At 37.4% G+C, this 18,383-nt stretch overlaps 1 protein-coding gene across 1 annotated transcript in view; it reads left to right on the top strand.

The window, feature by feature from the left end:
• The window catches only part of LOC136039469 (uncharacterized), a 33,540-nt gene that overhangs the window by 8,474 nt on the left and 6,683 nt on the right, over window positions 1-18,383 (top strand). The window contains exons 2-3 of the mRNA XM_065723239.1: window positions 4,221-4,377; window positions 10,237-10,297. Coding sequence (XP_065579311.1) covers window positions 4,252-4,377; window positions 10,237-10,297 — 187 coding nt within the window. The 5' untranslated portion in view covers window positions 4,221-4,251. The remainder of the gene's footprint in view (window positions 1-4,220; window positions 4,378-10,236; window positions 10,298-18,383) is intronic.

An 18,383-nucleotide genomic window follows, 5' to 3' on the forward strand; every position in this document is an offset into this window, starting at 1 on the left:
TGATAAGCAAGATAAAAAAGGTGAGTCTCTACTATGAGATAAAGGATGCCCAGTTCCTTCAACCCACTCAATTACAGGAAAATAAAAATCTCCAATGATTATTAACTCAGATGAGATAGGAAGGGATATTGTAGATGCCATTTCGTCAATAATAGTTTTGAGGGACAATTCACTTTTTTCAAGGGAAGGAGCATTTGGACTTCAATAGATGCACCCAAGACGCAATGTTTGTATTAGCAATGGAGATATCAAGCCATACACTTCCAATCAAAGATATATCAAGCATAGAAGGATTTACAACACTAACCTGGATACTACTCTTACATAAACACCAACTCCTCTTCAACAATTTGGGTGCTCCAAATTGCTAAATAGCTGATATCTTGAGATCTGTAGGGATGTTTCAAAAACTGGAAATAGACTATGTTTTGGAAACATTTCAACAAAACCCTCAACATCTGCAGCTTCTTTCTTAAGAAGCCCTCCAGATTCAAGAAGCTTATTTGTCAGACAGTCAACATTGCTTGAAAGAACACAGACAGTATTTCCAGTAAGGGGCTTCTGACTCAGGAGATTTGGCTGTTAAGATCTTGCTATCAAGATGCTGGGTAAGATCAGCTTTGAATCTTGATGTCTCTTGAAGAACTACCGTCTGTACTTTGGAACGCATTTCAGATAGTGAGCATTTTTTGGACACCCAGGTTTTGATCTTACCCAGCATCTTGATAGCAAGATCCAGTGCCTCTTTTCCAAAGAAGGAGACAGGCAACGTAGAGCCCCTGACATAGTTGCATATGCAGTTCCTCCACAACCCAATCACCAGCTATTCATCAAGCCTTATCTTGATCAAAAGTATAAGTTCAGATATGTTCACATTAATAATGTGAGAAGACTTCTGATCCCTACTAACTCTGCCATCTACATGCCCTCCTCCTGTCCTTTTTACTGTCCCAAGTCTGAACATCAAAAGGTCAATCATCAACCATTCCCGCGAGCTCAGTGAGGATATACAATTTCGTGGTGATGCATTCAAGACAGAGAGAAACAGGAGAAAGGCCTTAGTTGAAGACCTGAAAAGAAAAACAAGCTCAGGTGAGCCTAATCTCATGATCTTCAACAGCCAAATCATTCCAAAAGACGAGGCTACTCATCGCGGTTGGGAAGCCCCACCCCGGGCCCCTCCAAACCAATCCCTGATGGAAACCTAGTTAAGTCATCGCCTCTTCATGTAAACAGTTTTGTTTCTCCATTGCTTTGTTTTGTTTGTCATTTCGATAAACCATCAGTTGATATTTCTTGTGAAGCTTCATCCAATCCTTCTTCAAACATTCCATGTCCATCTAAGTGTTTTTTTGTGCTGATGATAATTCAAATATTCTATGTAATAATTTGTTCATGTCATATCAGAGTTTCATATCAGATGCTGGGTAAGATCAGCTTTGAATCTTGATGTCAACAGAGTGTCATATCAGATGCTGGGTAAGATCAGCTTTGAATCTTGATGTCTCTTGAAGAACTACCGTCTGTACTTTGGAACGCATTTCAGATAGTGAGCATTTTTTGGACACCCAGGTTTCTAAGGCTGATACTTGTGATTTTATCCCGCCGATAGTTTGTGAGATTTAGGCTTTTAGTGGCGTTTCCAAGTTTTATAGAGATGAGTGGACAATTTCCTGAAAGGCTGCTTGAGATGGGATTTTGTCAATGATCTCATTTTTCATGCTATTTATTGTAGCTTGCACAATATTCTCAACACTTGGATTTTGAGTGTTGACTGACGTTGATGAGTATTTACATCCTGGGCACTTGATACAAGTATCTACACGTCGGGAAATTTTCGTGGTAAGCAGATATTCATGTTCAGGCATATCTAGACACTCAATATATATATATATATATATCCACTTATCACACCCATACCAAAAAATGACATGAGAATCATCTTCCAATGCAATATTGCAGGCAAGACATTTGTTGGATCCTTTTTTCGGACTTATATGCGTCCTTTTTGATCTCCAACTTGATGTGGCCTTAATTTTGCTAGGCCACATGGTATTGGAAAAATAGCGCTGCCTTTCTTTAAAATGCGGGAAAAATAACGTTCAGCTGACAGATGTCAATTCTTCACTGGGTTTTCAGAACTTGGGGGGGGGATTCAGACCTGTGGGAAGTGCAGATACTCGAATTACCGATCCCCAGCAGTTTAAGGATGGATATCCCGTCGGTACCACTACAGCCCTTTGTGTTCGTTATTGCTCCCTTCTGCACAGGTTTCTCCAAATGTAGAAGATAAACGACTCAGTGTACTTAATCTGTGGCTTTTTGGAGAAACAAATACTTGGCAACTATAGACTGGCAACACTATATAATTCAAACAGTGAAAACAAAGAAGATGACCTCAATTCACGAGATATTATCAGCCAAAGATCCAATGTTAATCACAGTGAATTAATTTTATCTCCATTTCATAGAAGATTAAAGACAGTGCTATATTACCGGCTGAAATCAGGTGCCCTACTTCTAAATAGCTTGTTATTTAATTGGAAGCTACATCATTCTCCTTTGTGCCGAGTCTGCTTTTCCGCAGATGAAACAATCCAGCATATATTATTTGATTGCCATGCTCAGAGTGAGGAGACTATTGCTCTTAAGCGTTTCTGCTCCTTGGCTAAGATTCCAAATACTTATACAGCTATCCTGGATTCTAACCTGCCATGGGAAATTGATTGTAAGATATTTAAGGCAGCAATTGATATCTTAAAGAAGAGATTTTTTTAGTAATGATTAAAGCTTGAAGAAGTCAATTTTTAAAAGGACGTGATTTATCTACAGTGTTTGATTGCGGAGAAGGGAGCAGGAATGAGTAGGAAGAGCCGTATTGGTACCGGCCGGCCTAGTGACCTTAAACTGCTGGGGGCAGGTAGCTCAGGTACTCGCACTTCCCACAATCAATAACAGCATATTATTGTTCATAATTACATACATTCATTGCTGGCTGACTGGAGGAGAATAGTGCTTCCAGTGGCTAGTTTTCCTGAAGAAGAAGTCAAAGAGGTGAAAGGACTTATTGTTAGTCCATATACCTCCCTACAATTTTTGGAACAGGAACTGCACAATTCCCAAGAGAATTGAAAATAACTTAAAAGTCTAAATGTATAAAGCCCAACACTGTGGTAGGTCCCTTAAATTAACACTTAGGGTAACACAAGATTAGGGATAATGCAAATAATAAGGAAAAACAGTTTTATCTCACAGTTTGTTATATATTTATCCAGGGTTCAAACTTATGCAGCCACATGAGTTTGTTGTCAATAAATGAATTGTTGAAAATGATGGTTAAAATCTTTCTGTATCTAAAACTTCTTCTGTCCAGAGTGTTAGAAAGTCCATTGAAGTAATAAAATATTTGATGCATCTGCAAAGCATGATTATGTTTTAACCAGAGCAATGAAAGCACAGCTATCTGGTATGTGTGAAATGCACTGGAATGAAAGACATGATTCCTTAATGCAGTCTTTGGCAGAGCTTCCTAAAATTGTGCAAGTTCTTAAGACCATTGGTGGCTGAGCAGAATGCACAACTATAGAAAAAGCAAAATCTTTATTGATTGCTGTCACATCCTCCAATCTGGTAGAAATTGTTTGCACTCTTATTATCATATATGGACTGATTTAACTGCTCAGTTGACTATTTTAGAAGAAGAGCTTCCAACTCTAAAACTGATTCAAATAATTAATAAAATATTTTTAAACATGCACCTTTCAACAGCCAGTGTTCTTCAGCACGTAAAGCCAATTGTTGGGTCTTCATCATTTTTATTACATAAATGTACAAGTAAATACATATTCAATGCATTGCTTTCTTGGTCTGTTCACTGCATTAATCATAATTCAATGCAATCTATCACACAAATTTTCTGTTTCTAAATGTTGCTGGTGGATGACAGTGAATTACACTTACCATTTTTTTGAGTAATAGTCGCTGAGCTTCGTAAAATTGTATCTTTCTACATTCATATTTTAGTTTTTCGCTATTTTAGCCACATGAATATTGATGGGAGCCCATTTACAGATTGTGAATCCCCATTTTTTGGTCACACTAACATAGATGTCAACTCCCCTGGGGGTAAACCTGGGCCACTTTCAGAATCACTTTGTAACTGAAGGTGTTTTTTTCTTCTTCTTTATTTTTAATCTATCCTTTCCTTTCTTTTCCTGCAGATTTGCAAAATTGTCTTTTGTTTTGTCAAGGATGTCATCTGATTCTAGTATCAAGTATTACAACCTGGGACGAGGCAGGAAAGTTCAGTGCATATTGAACAATGACGATAATGACCAGCCTCCCCAAATCAGACCAATTCTAAAGATGTCAGCCATGGTAAGTTTGCCTCCTTATTGTCTGTTTACTATTTTGATCTTTAATGTAAATGCTTAATCTTTTTTTAGAGTCATGAAAATAGATCGATGAAAATGAAATCTGATTGTTTGGAGTTGGCTGAATGAAAAGTTACATAACCATGAATTTCTTTAAAATTGGGGAAAATCTGGAATTCAGTTTATCAAACATTTTATGGTAAGAAACATTCAAGTAAGGAGTGACTTGGCACAGTAGTAACCAAGACTCTCAAAATAAGAATTTTGTTAACAGTTAATGCTTCAAAAGAATTATCTTCTTATGCCGATTTCAAATATATAAGATACGTTAAAGCTTAATGCTATTCATCAAAAAGCCTGAAAAATTTTGCCTTGATTTACAAAAAAATAGGGGTACTCCTAAAAGTCAAACAATCTTATTGACAATCATATTATTAAATTCATCATATCAGCCTGTTGTAGAAATTAGAAGCTTCTATCTTCTAAAATTTGGAATGTTGTATTTTTTCCAGAAGAAAGATCATGGATGTGTTGTGGTTGTTTTTTTCTCTTAATTTTTAATGAAAAGGACCTCTATATGCAATTATGCAGTTTTTGGTAATTGTGGAACCCTAACGTCAAAATGAAACACGTGTGAAATATAAGTGTGACCTTATAAATGTGTTTAGTATACTTAAAGGAGTGGATGATGTTGATCCAAAATTTATTTTTCAAATTTAGCCATTATCACTCTACTCGTCAGCATGATTACAAATTATATCCCCCAAAACCACTGAAAAAATTTGGTAAACTATTTTTCGTTAGTAGAGTTGATGGACCATGTAATGGTTTGCCTTTGGAGTTTGTCGAGGTAGAGAGTGTTCGAAGTTTTAAGAGTGCATTAGTAAATACGACTTTTTATTTAGATTCTTTTGTTATGTAGTTTCATGTTATTTAGAAGTTTTTGCTGTTTAGCTTGCTGTTGCCAGTTTACTTTAGATTTGTATTATAATTTTGTGTTTGTGTGTTTTTGTGACAAGCATTGATGCTTACCGCTATTCGTAATAATAAATAAATAAATAAGCTAAAAGTATATGGCTCCAAACAGCTCAAGACGGTGTAGATTTCTTTTGAAGTTGAATTTGTCTTTGGGAATCGTCAGTTCATTAGTGTTTGAATTTCATGGACACACAGTATTGTCAAGCTTAAATAATTAGTTTTGTTTGATTATTTGCATGGTTTAACATGGCAGCACTGATTAAAATGTGATGGTGCCTCAAAAATTGATAATTTTGAATCAAATAGAAGAAAAAATCATTAAAATCACGGTTTTCAGTTAGAAATAGATCTAAGATGGGTTTATTACAGGTTGGTCAAATTCAATCAATTTATTGAATTATATGAAAATGTCCAAAAAATAGAAGAATCTCAATGTTTTGGGAGGGAACATAGCCGGTTTCACCCAATCTTGGGCCCGTCCAGGGGTGGTTTTATGGGGGACAAAAGGGCTCTTATTCCAGGTGCAGACATTTAAGCAATGCAGAGTTTCAAATGAATAGTCTAACAATTAAAGTTATTTTTTAACTTGTATTAAAATAAAATAGAGGAGCATAGTTGGCTGTATAATTTCGCAGAGGCTAATGTTAAAGGAAGAAAAGTCAGATATAGACGAATGGAAATTTTTGTTAAAATTTAGCCTGAAATTTTTGGGAGACAGAGAGGGAGGGGGCTAATTAAGATGTGGTCCCAAAAGCAAAAGAGGCCAGAGTCGTCTGGGCGTGTCATCACTGTAACTGCTACCAAAATGTATTGCAGGTTCATTACAAAGCATAAAGTATATCCCACCTTATCTCACCTAGCTCATTCTGGATTTTTGGAGTGGAGTTTTAATTTCAGTTACTTGACTAATTACAAGATATCCTAGAGGGGGGATACAGTGTCTGCTGGTTAAAAAAGTGAGAATCCAGAAGTGAAATTTTTCGTATTTTGCAACTGTAGAGATTCTTTTAAGAAGTGCTCCAGAAAAGTCCAGCTAGAATTCCATGCCTGAACATAGACGTCTGTCCAGGTACTTATTTGTTTATATATAAATCCTGTCAGATATACCCGTAAACACCACTTTAATGAAAAAATGATAAATATAGCGATGAAATTAGCTTCCTGAATTTCAGAATTTTGAAATCTTCGATTAATCTTAGATGCTCTAGAACTGGATGCTTGACCATAATCTGTGAAATAAGTACTCAGTTTCATGTGTGAACATGAACTTCCTGGATATAATATTTGACAATACATGTGTCAATGCAATTAGTTTATTATGGCACTTGGTATGTACCAAGTGACATATATCAATTGTAGACTCTGTCGGTTTGTCTGTCTGTTCCAGTTTTGTCTAGTTTAGGCACTTCCAGATAAGCTAGGACTTATGAAATTTGGCAGGCGTATCAGGGACCAGACCAGATTAAATTAGAAATAGTCGTTTCCTCGATTTGACCATCTGAGGGGGAGTGGGGAGACAGTTATTTCAGAAAAATTAGAAAAATGAGGTTTTTTAACTTACGACCAGGTGATCGGATCTTAATGAAATTTGATATTTAGAAGGATATTGTGTCTCAGAGCTCTTATTTTAAATCCCGACCGGATCGGGTGACATTGGGGAAGTTAGAGGGGGAAACCTAAAATCTTAGAAAATGCTTAGAGTGGAGGGATTTGGATGAAACTTGGTGGGAAAAACTAGCACAAGTCCTAGATACGTGATTGACATAACCAAAACGGATCCGCTCTCTTTGGGGAAGTTCGGGGGGGGGGGTTGTTAATTCTGAAAAATTAGAAAAAATGAGGAATTTTTAACTTACAAAGGAGTGATCGCATCTTAATGAAATTTCATATTTAAAAGGAACTCGTAACTCATATCTCTTATTTTAAATCTCGAACGGATCCAGTGTTATGGGTGGCGGGGGGGTTGGAGGGGGGAACCTGAAATCTGAAAACGCTTAGAGTTGAGAGATCAGGATGAAACATGGTGGGAAGAATAAGCGCAAATTCTAGATACGGGATTGATATAATTAGAACAGATCCGCTCTCTTTGTGGGAGTCTGGGGGGGGGGGGGGTCAATTCGGAAAAATTAGAAAAAATGAGGTAATTGTAACATATGAACGGGTGATCAGATCTTAATGAAATTTGGTATTTAGAAGGGTCTTGTGCTTCAGGGCTCTTATTTTAAATTTCGACGAGATCAATTGACATTGGGGAGAGTTTGGGGGTGAAACTGAAAATGTTGGTAAACGTGAGAATTGAGCTATCTTACGAATGGTTGATCTGATCTTAATGAAGCTTGATACAAAGAAAGATCTTATGTCACTGATGCTCCATTTTCAATTTTAATCAGATCCGGGGACATAGGGGGTAGGGGGGGCAGAAATATTGGAAACCAGAAATCTTGGAAAACGCTTAGAGTTGAGAGATCGGGATGAAACTTGGAAGAATGATCACAAGTTCTAGATACGTGATTGACATAATTGGGACAGATCCGCTCTCTTTGGGGAGTTAGGGGGATTTTCAGTGCTTTGGCGAGTTCGGTGCTTCTGGACGTGCTAGGATGATGAAAATTGGTAGGTGCGTCAGGGACCTGCACAAATTGACTTGATAACAGTCGTATTCCCGATTCGAACATCTGGGGGGCTGGAGGGAGAGGAAAAATTGAAAAAATGAGGTATTTTTAACTAACGAATGGGTGATCGGATCTTAATGAAATTTTATATTTAGAAAGACTTCGTGTCTCAGAGCTCTTATTTTAAATCCCGACCGTATCCGGTGATATTGGGGGAGTTGGAGGGGAAAACAGGAAATCTCGGAAAAGGCTTGGAGTGGAGAGATCGGGATGAAACTTGGTGGGTAGAATAAGAAAATGTCGTAGATACGTGATTGACGTAACCGGACTGGATCCGCTCTCTTTGGGGGATTTAGGGGGGTCTAGTGCTTTGGCGAGTTCGGTGCTTCTGGACGTGCTAGGACGATGAAAATTGGTAGCCGTGTCAGGGACCTGCACAAATTGACTTGATAAAGTTGTTTTCTCCGATTCGACTATCTAGGGGGCCTAAGGGACAGGAAAAAATAAGAAAAAATGAGGTATTTTTAACTTGCGAGTGGGTGATCGGATCCTAATGAATTTTGATATATTAAAGGACCCGTGTCTCAGGGCTCTTACTTTAAATCCCGACCGGCATTATCTCTGATTTTCCTTTTAAATCAATCTATTGATTCTTAGAATTTTGCTAGAGCTCATGCCATATGAGCTCCTATCTCTTGTCTAGATATGAAGGTGAACCCTGCTTCAAAATATTTTGCAAAACTGACTACAGATACCTTGGTAAAAAAAAAAGGATACGGCATTAGACTTTACAGTCCGTACCGGCGGTGCTGATCTCCGTTTCTTGGCCCTTCAGCCAGGAAGTGCAATGTGGTGTTGGGGGCCAGCCATCCTGTGCTTTCGCACACCCTTCCTGTTTACCTTCCCCAGATTTCTCCAGGTACCCGTTTCGAGCTGGGTCGACTCTGGCTAAGCTTACAGAGTCACGCCACTGACCCCCGTCCCAAACTGAAGAATTGGGTACACTGGGATTCGAACCCGCGTCCTCTCAGACAAGGGATCCCGAATACCTTGAGATACCTTGGCTTTAAGCCTTTAACAGTCCATCTCATTAAAGAAAAACGAATACTGTGTATATCAGAGATACTTAATAGTTGTATGAATCAACGACTATTTCTTGAATATTTATTGGAGCGGCTGGCTATCAAGGCTGCTAGAATCCATGCATAAATGGGCATAATTTACAATGTTTACCAAAATGCTGTGGAGAGTAACTTTAAGTGAAGCTTCAGTGACTCTCAGTCTTGCACTTTGCAAGAGTAATTTGGAAAAGCAAATAATTTGAAAGAGAAGAAAAAGGTTACTTGTCTTCTAAAATCCGCATTTGTTCGTCCATGGATAGGTACTTGTGTGAGGGAGGAGGGTGCCCAGTCATGCCCAATAAACCCCCTCCACCTCGAATTCTTAAGTAATTTGTACATCATGTTCTTGTATTTTCCTTATAATTTGCTTGTTCTTGGGACTTTGATGTTAAGTCTCCTTCCAAACTCACTTCTGGATATCCCGTATACTTACCTCTTCCTGGACAAATGTTTGCTTAGGACCCTGGTTCTGACAAAAACTGAACCTTTTTCTTATCCTTTGGTGTAGATGTTTACTTGATGCCTTTTATTAAACTTTGCTGATGGCCCTTTGGAGAAAGCAGAACTCTCAAGCTTCTTACTCTTTGTGAAAATGAGTAAACTCATCAGATTTCTGCCATGGCCACTCAAAGACTATGATAGAATTAGTTCGGCACAACTAAAATTCATACTCTTCTCATCTGTAGTTTGAATTCGGCTGGATGATTTTTTTTTAGATTTTTAAAAATCATAAATATTTCAGGGTTTATTAAAATCAGTTAAAGAACATATTTGTACATAGATATTTGTAGGGTTTGAATTTCAGTTGCACTTGTGTGTAAAGGCAGTCAGTCACTCCACTTTGAGAAATTAGTTTCAAGAAGCGTCTTTGTTTTGGCTGTTAGCCAAAAAATGCTTGGCGTATGCTCACCAGGCTGATTTTTGATTATACTGATTCATATTGATTTTTTATATGGATGTTTTGCTGCTGAGTTTGATGAGAATGATGAAGATGAATTCATTTGACAACATGTTTTTCAACAAAAAATTAACCTTTTTTATCATTATCAATTGAATCGATCTGTTAATATTTTTAATGTTTACTGCCTGTTTTCACCCAATTTTGGTGAAATAGATATTTTTAAACAAGTAATATTTGCTACTTGTTTTTAGGCTGGCTGGAATGTAAAAACCAATGACGAGCTTTTGAAATATTTTTGTGGAAAAAAAGAAGGTAAGTTTTTTAATGATTTTCGTTCTTCTTTTGTTCTTAAATTGTCTATAAAATTAATTTTAAAAATTAAGATTAAATACATATATTTAAAAATTGAGCAATTACGGCTTCATAATTACATAATCCTTGGAAAATTGTTCGTCACTATTGATTGAAACTTGGAGTCTTCAGAATTCTAGAGGCTGACCGAAAAACCCACTTCTCCTTGCCGGTCCGGATGTTATACAACTTTCATGTTAAAAAATGATAATATTTAAAGAAAAGGATTTAGTAATTCCAAAAAACCACAAATTACCATCGGATACTTTAAAAACTGCATTCGTATTTTGGCTTTTTTCTAAAGACTGAATCAGTTTTTGAAGGATACATCAGCCTAATCGAAAAAGTTGGCGTTAAGATGCAACTTTCATGTTAAAAATGGGTTTCTCATAGATAAATTTTAAAAACAAAATTCGTATTTTAGCTTTTTTGTTGAATGCCGAATCAACTCTCTGGTTTTTGCTTCGGCCAAGTTGAAAAAGCATAGATAACTTCGAGGACCACACTGCCTTTCCATGCTGAAAATATAACAGTTAAAATAGGAATGAAACCTTTCAATTGACAGTGAAACAAATATAAAATTTTTAACTGAATATTTCGGACACATATACAGTGTCCATCATCAGCAGTAAAATTAAAATCAGTAGTTTTACTGCCGATCATGGCCACTGTATGTGTGTCCGAAATATCCAGTTAAAAATTTTATATTTGTTTCACTATCAATTAAAAGGTTTCATCCCTATGTTGAACTGTTATATTTTTGTTGAAAAAGCAGATTCTGAAATACAACTTCCATGTTAAAAAAGAAATGTTTAAGGATATACTTTAAATATAAAACTATCCAGATTTCTACTGAATGCTGAATCAACTTTCTGAATGATGTTTCTGCTAAGTTGAAAAGGCAGACTTTGTAATACAGCTTTTATTCTAAAATAGATCTTTTTTAAACCTTAATATAAACCTTACAAGGAAGATTTCTAACGAATGCAAATCAACGTTCTGAATGACGCCTCTGCCAATTTGAAAAAGCAGACTTCAAAATATAGTTTATATGTTAAATAAAATGTTTTTTATGGATATTAGCCAGCTCTCTGACTAATTTCGACAGCTCTCTGTTCTGAACGATGTCCTTCACGTTCTGTAAGATTTTTTTTTTTCCATAAACAATCAGCCTTCTGAATGATGCTTCTGCCAAGTTGAAAAAGTAGGTTTTAATATAAAACTTAGACATTACAAAATATATTCATTAAAATAAAGGATTCTATAAACGTGAAAACCACAGTTTACAATGCTGAATGAGTGTTCTGGTTGGTGATTTTGCTAAGTTGAAAAAAAAAAATTGAAATGCAGCTTTGACATTAAATAAGATATTTTTATGGATATACTTTAATTACGAAATTTGTCTGCTTTCTGCTGAATGCTGAGCTAGTGTTCCGAATGATGCTTCTGACAAGTTTAAAATGCTGACTTCGACATACAGATGCACGCTAAAATTGATATTTTTAATGGTAAACTTAAAAAAAAATTCAGATTTCAGTTTTCTAGTTAATGCTGAATTACGTTCGTAATGATGCTTTTGCCAAGTTGAAAAGGCAGGTTTTGAAATGCAACTTTCACGTGAAATAAAATATTTTTTAAGATCTAATTTGAAAACTAAGTTCGTATTTCAACTTTTTGCTGAATGCTGAATCAGCGTTTTATATGATGTTTCTGCCAAATTGTAACAGCAGATTTAAAAGAAAAACAATATTTATGTCAAATAAAGTATTTTTTCATTAGAAAAAGAAATCGTAGTTTGGTTTTCTGTTGGATTCTGAATCGGCGTTCTAAGTGATACCTCTGCTAAGACGAAAATACAGATTTTGAAATACTACTTTAACGTTAAAAAGATGTTCTTATAAAAAAATGCATTGTATTATTTCGAAAAACCAGAATCTATTTTGCTTTAAAAGCAAAATCGTTTTTCAGCTTTAGTAGGCCTACTCTTTTAATTAGTCAAAAAATATTGATCTTGACAAAAGCAATTGATCTTAAATTATGGTCTTTTCTTTAAAGTAATTGCTCCCGGGACGGCATATTAAATTGTCCTACAGTATTTAAAACAAAAGTAATATATTTCTAAAAGAGTGAACGCATCGGCTCATACTTGGGATAAATAGATAATATGGATTATAATCTATTTCCCTTGTCACAAATTAGATGAGGCAATTCACAAATTTTTTTTTATGTTTATTGTTTGTGTGCACGTCTTTGGTCAAGCATTTACTCAATTGACAATTTTTTCAATGCCAGGTATGTCTTAATCAGTGGTTTCGTGTGGGGAGGGGAGAAGTTGCCCCCAATAATTTGTGGAAAAAATTATTATATAGTCCATACCCATTGACTCTCTGAATGTGGACCTCTGTTGCCAACATCCCCAATGAAAAAGCTGGAGCTACACTCCTGGTTTTAGGGCAGTGAGCTACTCCAGTTAGAGAAATTAGTTTTAAGGAGCGTCTTAGACGTTTAATCTAAAAAAAAAACCTAGCAAAAAGGCTTCACGTAACTAATGTTAACCTGACAAAATTTGTTGAACAATAAATTAGTCTTCAATTCAATTCGTTTGACTGCATTAATGTTGACTATTTTTCTTTAGTCCTAGGATTTTAATATTTCAACATATAACATGGAATTTTCCTAAGAAACTTGTCAAAATAGTTCCATATTCTATTTGTTAGCAGGTCTAAATCATTTTCTAAAAAGATGTCTTGAGGTATTAACTCTAATGACATGAGCATCTTGTCCTTTTGATCTAGAGCTGTAGGCTTGTCACTAATTCGCATGTTTTTATAGGGAACACGAACCCTAAGCTACTAATGTGTGTATGCAAAGTTTTCTAATTTAAAGTTAACCTAGTCGAAACGGTTTGGCATTTTTCTAGCCTCGATGAGCTCTTCTTCGAGTTCAGCTCGATCTTCGAGTAGCTCAAAATGCATATGCTACTGATGGAATTCCAGGCATGAATTAAAATGTGGCGCAAAAATGAAGACTCGTTTACACTTAAAAATACAGGTCTGCAGGGTTCTGAAGTTTTGAGAGGGGTAGAAAATCTAAGATAAAAAAAAACATTTTTGGCAACCATTTTTTCGTGGAGGGAGGGGTCCTTTCCGCCAATCTCAGTGGTAACCCTTGTGGTGAATTATACATTGAATTTTAATAGTTTGATATGTGTTTCTCCTGTAACATTGTGTTGCTCTAGATTGGTCTATGTTTCAGCACTCTATGGGACATGGAGCGTCTGCACTTGCTTTTTATGGCACTTGGAAGATGAGGAATTCATAGGAAGATGAAATTAGGCAGGCGTATCAGGGATCAGACCAGATTAAACTAGACCCACGTTGTCTGAGCAACGTGAAGTGTTGCGGCAACCTTTCTCCGGCTACGCCGAATAAAGTATTGCGAGAGCAACACTTTGGTTTTGTTTCTTTGCTATCGGTTAAACGCTGAATTTGTCAGCCTATCGAAGCTTTTAAAACGTTATGTTCAAAGAAGAACACGATCAGTAATCACATTATCAAAGGCTATTCCTCAGCTTTGAAAAAACAACAATAACAAAAGAATATCGAAAGAAGGGACTAAATTGACTTTGCAGCCAGTTGAACTTTACCCTTTTCAATCGTAGACATCGTGACGGATGAAAACTTAGAACAATATCTTACATAATCTAGTTGGTATTATAAAGCTGTCCGTAACTTTTCGGGATTAAAATGCCATAGGTGACACTAATTATTACGAAACTACCTCATTGTTTTACGTTATCGTTTGTACCCGTTGCGTAAACACTTAATTGTAGGTTACAGGGAGTATGGGTAGACTACACAAACTAGCAAAAGTTACAAACCCCTCTTCCCTGAAGATGATTGTAGCCTAACAGACGAGTATTACTTACAAGTCCCCTGCATGTCTTACCACTGGAACCAAATTGGTCTTACCATCAAATGCACCGGAAACAAATTATAGGTACACCAACTAGGCAAAGTTGCAAACCCCTTATTGCCGAAGATGATTATGGTCTAATAGGTGACTGTTGCTTACAAGTCCTCTACTTGTCTCACAATTCGTATCGGCCTATTTTTGGTTTCAGTGTGCACCCTACTATTGAAGTTGTCAACCCCTTGAAACTTTAAAACCAGCGTTTCTCATGAAGGAATTTTTGTACCAAAAAATGGATGACATATATTTTGATCGGCTCATCAAGAGCTATCGATTGCCGTCGAAAAAAAATTCTATCTGTCTTAGTTCAAAAGTTGATTTTTTTGACGTAGGCCAACTTTTTAACGTCACCACTTAGAAAGGAGCAAAGGATAAGCTCCAATATCTTTAGCAATGACGGAACTTTTAAAGTTTAAGAGGTACATCTGATAACATTTCTCTACCTTAATCCCAAGTCCAAAAAAAAAAAAATGATAAACCCGGCCGAAATCACGGCAGCACTTTCGGACCCGTGGGAAAATGCCACTTTATTGCTTCTGTAAATTTTTCTATTTATCACTCAAAGAAGATATATTGGCTGTGGGCCCGGGTAACTGTCGCATATGTTTAACACTTATAGATTTTAGTCCATCTTCAATTTGAAAGTGGTGCCTGCCTGCTTGCCTGCTAGAACGGAGCTTTCCACTCGAAAGCATAAACATGGTTTGATGAAACGAAAGATTGGCTGCACAACTTCATATACTCCTCTCTGACATAGGCTATATAGCTCTACTTCACTTCGCACACCATAGACTCTGGCTCGTGGACAAGCAAAAACCATCCTTTTTGGCCCCAGGCAAGAGTTCTGCGGAGCTTTCCAAAATGTAATGCCATATTCATCAATCCGGCCTGAGGTCCACACTTTCCGTAAAAACCGCACAGGTTAGACCCTTAGCAGTTTCCAGGAATAAGCCGAGATCGGCGGCATAGGAAAAAAAAACGGGACAAAATCAAAGTGTTGTTTTCGCAACACAATTAGAAATAGCCGTTACCCAGATTCGACCATCTGGGGGGGGGAGACGGTTAGTTCAGAACCATGAGGTATTTTTAACGTACGAACAGGTGATCGGATCTTAATGAAATTTGATATTTAGAAGGATATGATGTCTCACAGCTCTTATTTTAAATCCCGACCAGATCTGGTGACATTGGGGGGAGTAGGAGTGAAAAACCTGAAATCTTGGAAAACGCTTAGAGTGGAGAGATTGGGATGAAACTTGGTGGGAAGAATAAACACAAGTACTAGATACATGATTGACATAACCAGACCGGATCCGCTCTCTTTGAAGAAGATGGGGGGGGGACCAAATTTGGTAATTCGGAAAAATAAGAAAAAATGAGATATTTTTATCTTGTGAACGGGTGATTGGATCTTAATGAAATTTGATATTTAGAAGGACCTCGTGTCTCAAGGCTCTTATTTTAAATCCCAACCGGATCCGCTGACATTGGGTGGAGTTGTATGGGGGAACTGGAAATCTTGGAAACCGCTTAGAGTGTAGAGATCGTGATGAAACTCGGTGGGATGAATAAGCACAGGTCCTAGATACGTTATTGACATAACCGGGCTGGATCTGCTCTTTTTGGGGGAGTTATGAGATTTGCTAGTTTGGGCATATCCAGACAAGATAGGACAATGAAAGTTGGCAGGCATATCAAGGACAAGACTATATTAAATTAGAAATAGTCTCTTCCCTGATTCGACCATCTGGGGGGGGGGAGCGAGCGAACAAGATAGCTGAGAAGAATTTTATTTGCCGATAAAACAAATGATTGTTCTCCTTAAGTATGACTTGGGGTATAGGGGTATGATTCTCGCTTAGGGTGCGAGAAGTCTCAAGTTCGAATCCTGGACAATCCTAATTTTTACATGAAGAAGGTCTGAAACTAGATACGTGATCAATATAGTGATCACTGAAAGTTGGCAGACGCATCAGGGACCCGATTGGATTAAATTAGAAATAGTCGTTTCCCCGATTTCACCACCTGGGGGGAGTGGAAGGACGGTTAATGTGAAAAAATTAGAAAAAATGAGGTATTTTTAACCTACGAACGGGTTATCGGATCTTAATGAAATTTGATATTTAGAAGGACCTCCTTTCTCGGAGTTCTTATTATTAAATCCCGACCGGATCCGGTGACATTGCGGGGAGATGGAGTGGTAAACCAGAAATCATGGAAAACGCTTAGAGTGGAGAGATTGTAATGAAAATTAGTTGGAAGAAGCTCTTGGCTCTTCTGATCTCGTCACATATATGAGCTCCTGGCTCTTGTTTTTATGGCACTTGGTATTAACCAAGTGACATATAGCAATCGCAAATTCTGTTGGTCTGTTGGTCCCAGTTTGGTACTTTAGGCACTTCCAGGTTAGCTAGGACGATGAAATTTGGCAGGCGTATCAGGGACCGGACCAGATTAAATTAGAAATAGTCATTTTCCCGATTTGACCATCTGGGGGAGTGGTGGGCCCGTTAATTCAGAAAAAATAGAAAAATTGAAGTATTTTTTACTTACGAACGGGTGATCGGATCTCAATGAAATTTGATATTTAAAAGATATCGTGTCTCAGAGCTCTTATTTTAAATCCCGACCAGATCTGATGACATTGGGGGGGGGGGAGGAGGAAACCTTAAACTTGGAAAACACTTAGAGTGGAGGGATCGGGATGAAACTTGGTGGGAAAAATAAGTACAGGTCCTAGATACTAGATTAAATCTGAAAAATTAGAAAAAATGAGGTATTTTTAACTTACGAACGGGTGATCGGATCTCAACGAAATTTGATCTTTAGAAGGATATCGTGTCTCAAAGCTCTTATTTTAAGTCTCGACCGGATCTGGTGACATTGGGGGAAGTTTGGGGTGGGGAACCTAAAATGATGCAAAACGCTTAGATTGGAGGAATCGGGATGAAACTTGGTGGGAAAAATAAGCAGAAGTCTTAGATACGTGATTTACATAATTGGAACGGATCCGCTCTATTGGGGGGGGGGGGGGTTATTCTGAAAATTAGAAAAAATGACGTATTTTTAACTTACGAAGGAGTGATCGGATCCTCATGAAACTTTATATTTAGAAGGACCTCATAACTCAGATCTCTTATTTTAAATCTCAACCGGATCCAGCGTAATTGGGGGGGAGGCAGTTGGGGGGAACCAGAAATCTTAGAAAATACTTAAAGCGGTGAGATCAGGATGAAACTGGATGGGAAGAATAAAAACATGTCTAAGGTACGTGACTGACATAGCCGGACCAGATCTGCTCTCTTTGGGGTAGTTGGGGGGGGGGGTTAATTCTGAAAAATTAGAAAAAATGAGGTGTTTTTAACTTACGAACGGGTGATCGGATCTCAATGAAATTTGATATTTAGAAGGGTATCGTGTCTCAGAGCTCTTATTTTAAATCTGACCGGATCTGGTGACATTGGGGGGGGATTTGGGAGGGGAAACCTAAAACTTGGAAAACACTTAGAGTGGAGGGATCGGGGTGAAACTTGGTGGGAAAAATAAGCACAAGTTCTAGATATATGATTGACATAACTGGAATGGATCCGCTCTCTTTGGGGTAGCTGGGGGGGGGGGGGGTTAATTCTGAAAAATTAGAAAAATGAGGTATTTTTAACTTACGAACGGGTGATCGGATCTCAATGAAATTTGATATTTAGAAGGATATCGCGTCTCAAAGCTCTTATTTTAAGTCCCAACCGGACCTGGTGACATTTGGGGGAGATATGGGGTGGGGGAACCTAAAATGATTGAAAACGCTTAGATTGGAGGGATCGGGATGAAACTTGTTGGGAAAAATAAGTAGAAGTCTTAGATACGTGATTTACATAATTGGAACGGATCCGCTCTATTGGGGAGGGGGGTAATTCTGAAAAATTTGAAAAAATGACGTATTTTCAACTCACCAAGGAGTGATCGGATCTTATTGTAATTTCATATTTAGAAGGACCTCGTAACTCAGATCTCTTATTTTAAATCTCAACTGGATGCAGCGTAATTGGGGGGGGGGGTAGTTGGGGGGTACCGGAAATCT

Source organism: Artemia franciscana, chromosome 19 (genome assembly GCF_032884065.1).
Source record: "Artemia franciscana chromosome 19, ASM3288406v1, whole genome shotgun sequence".
NCBI classification, from domain to species: Eukaryota; Metazoa; Arthropoda; class Branchiopoda; order Anostraca; family Artemiidae; genus Artemia; species Artemia franciscana.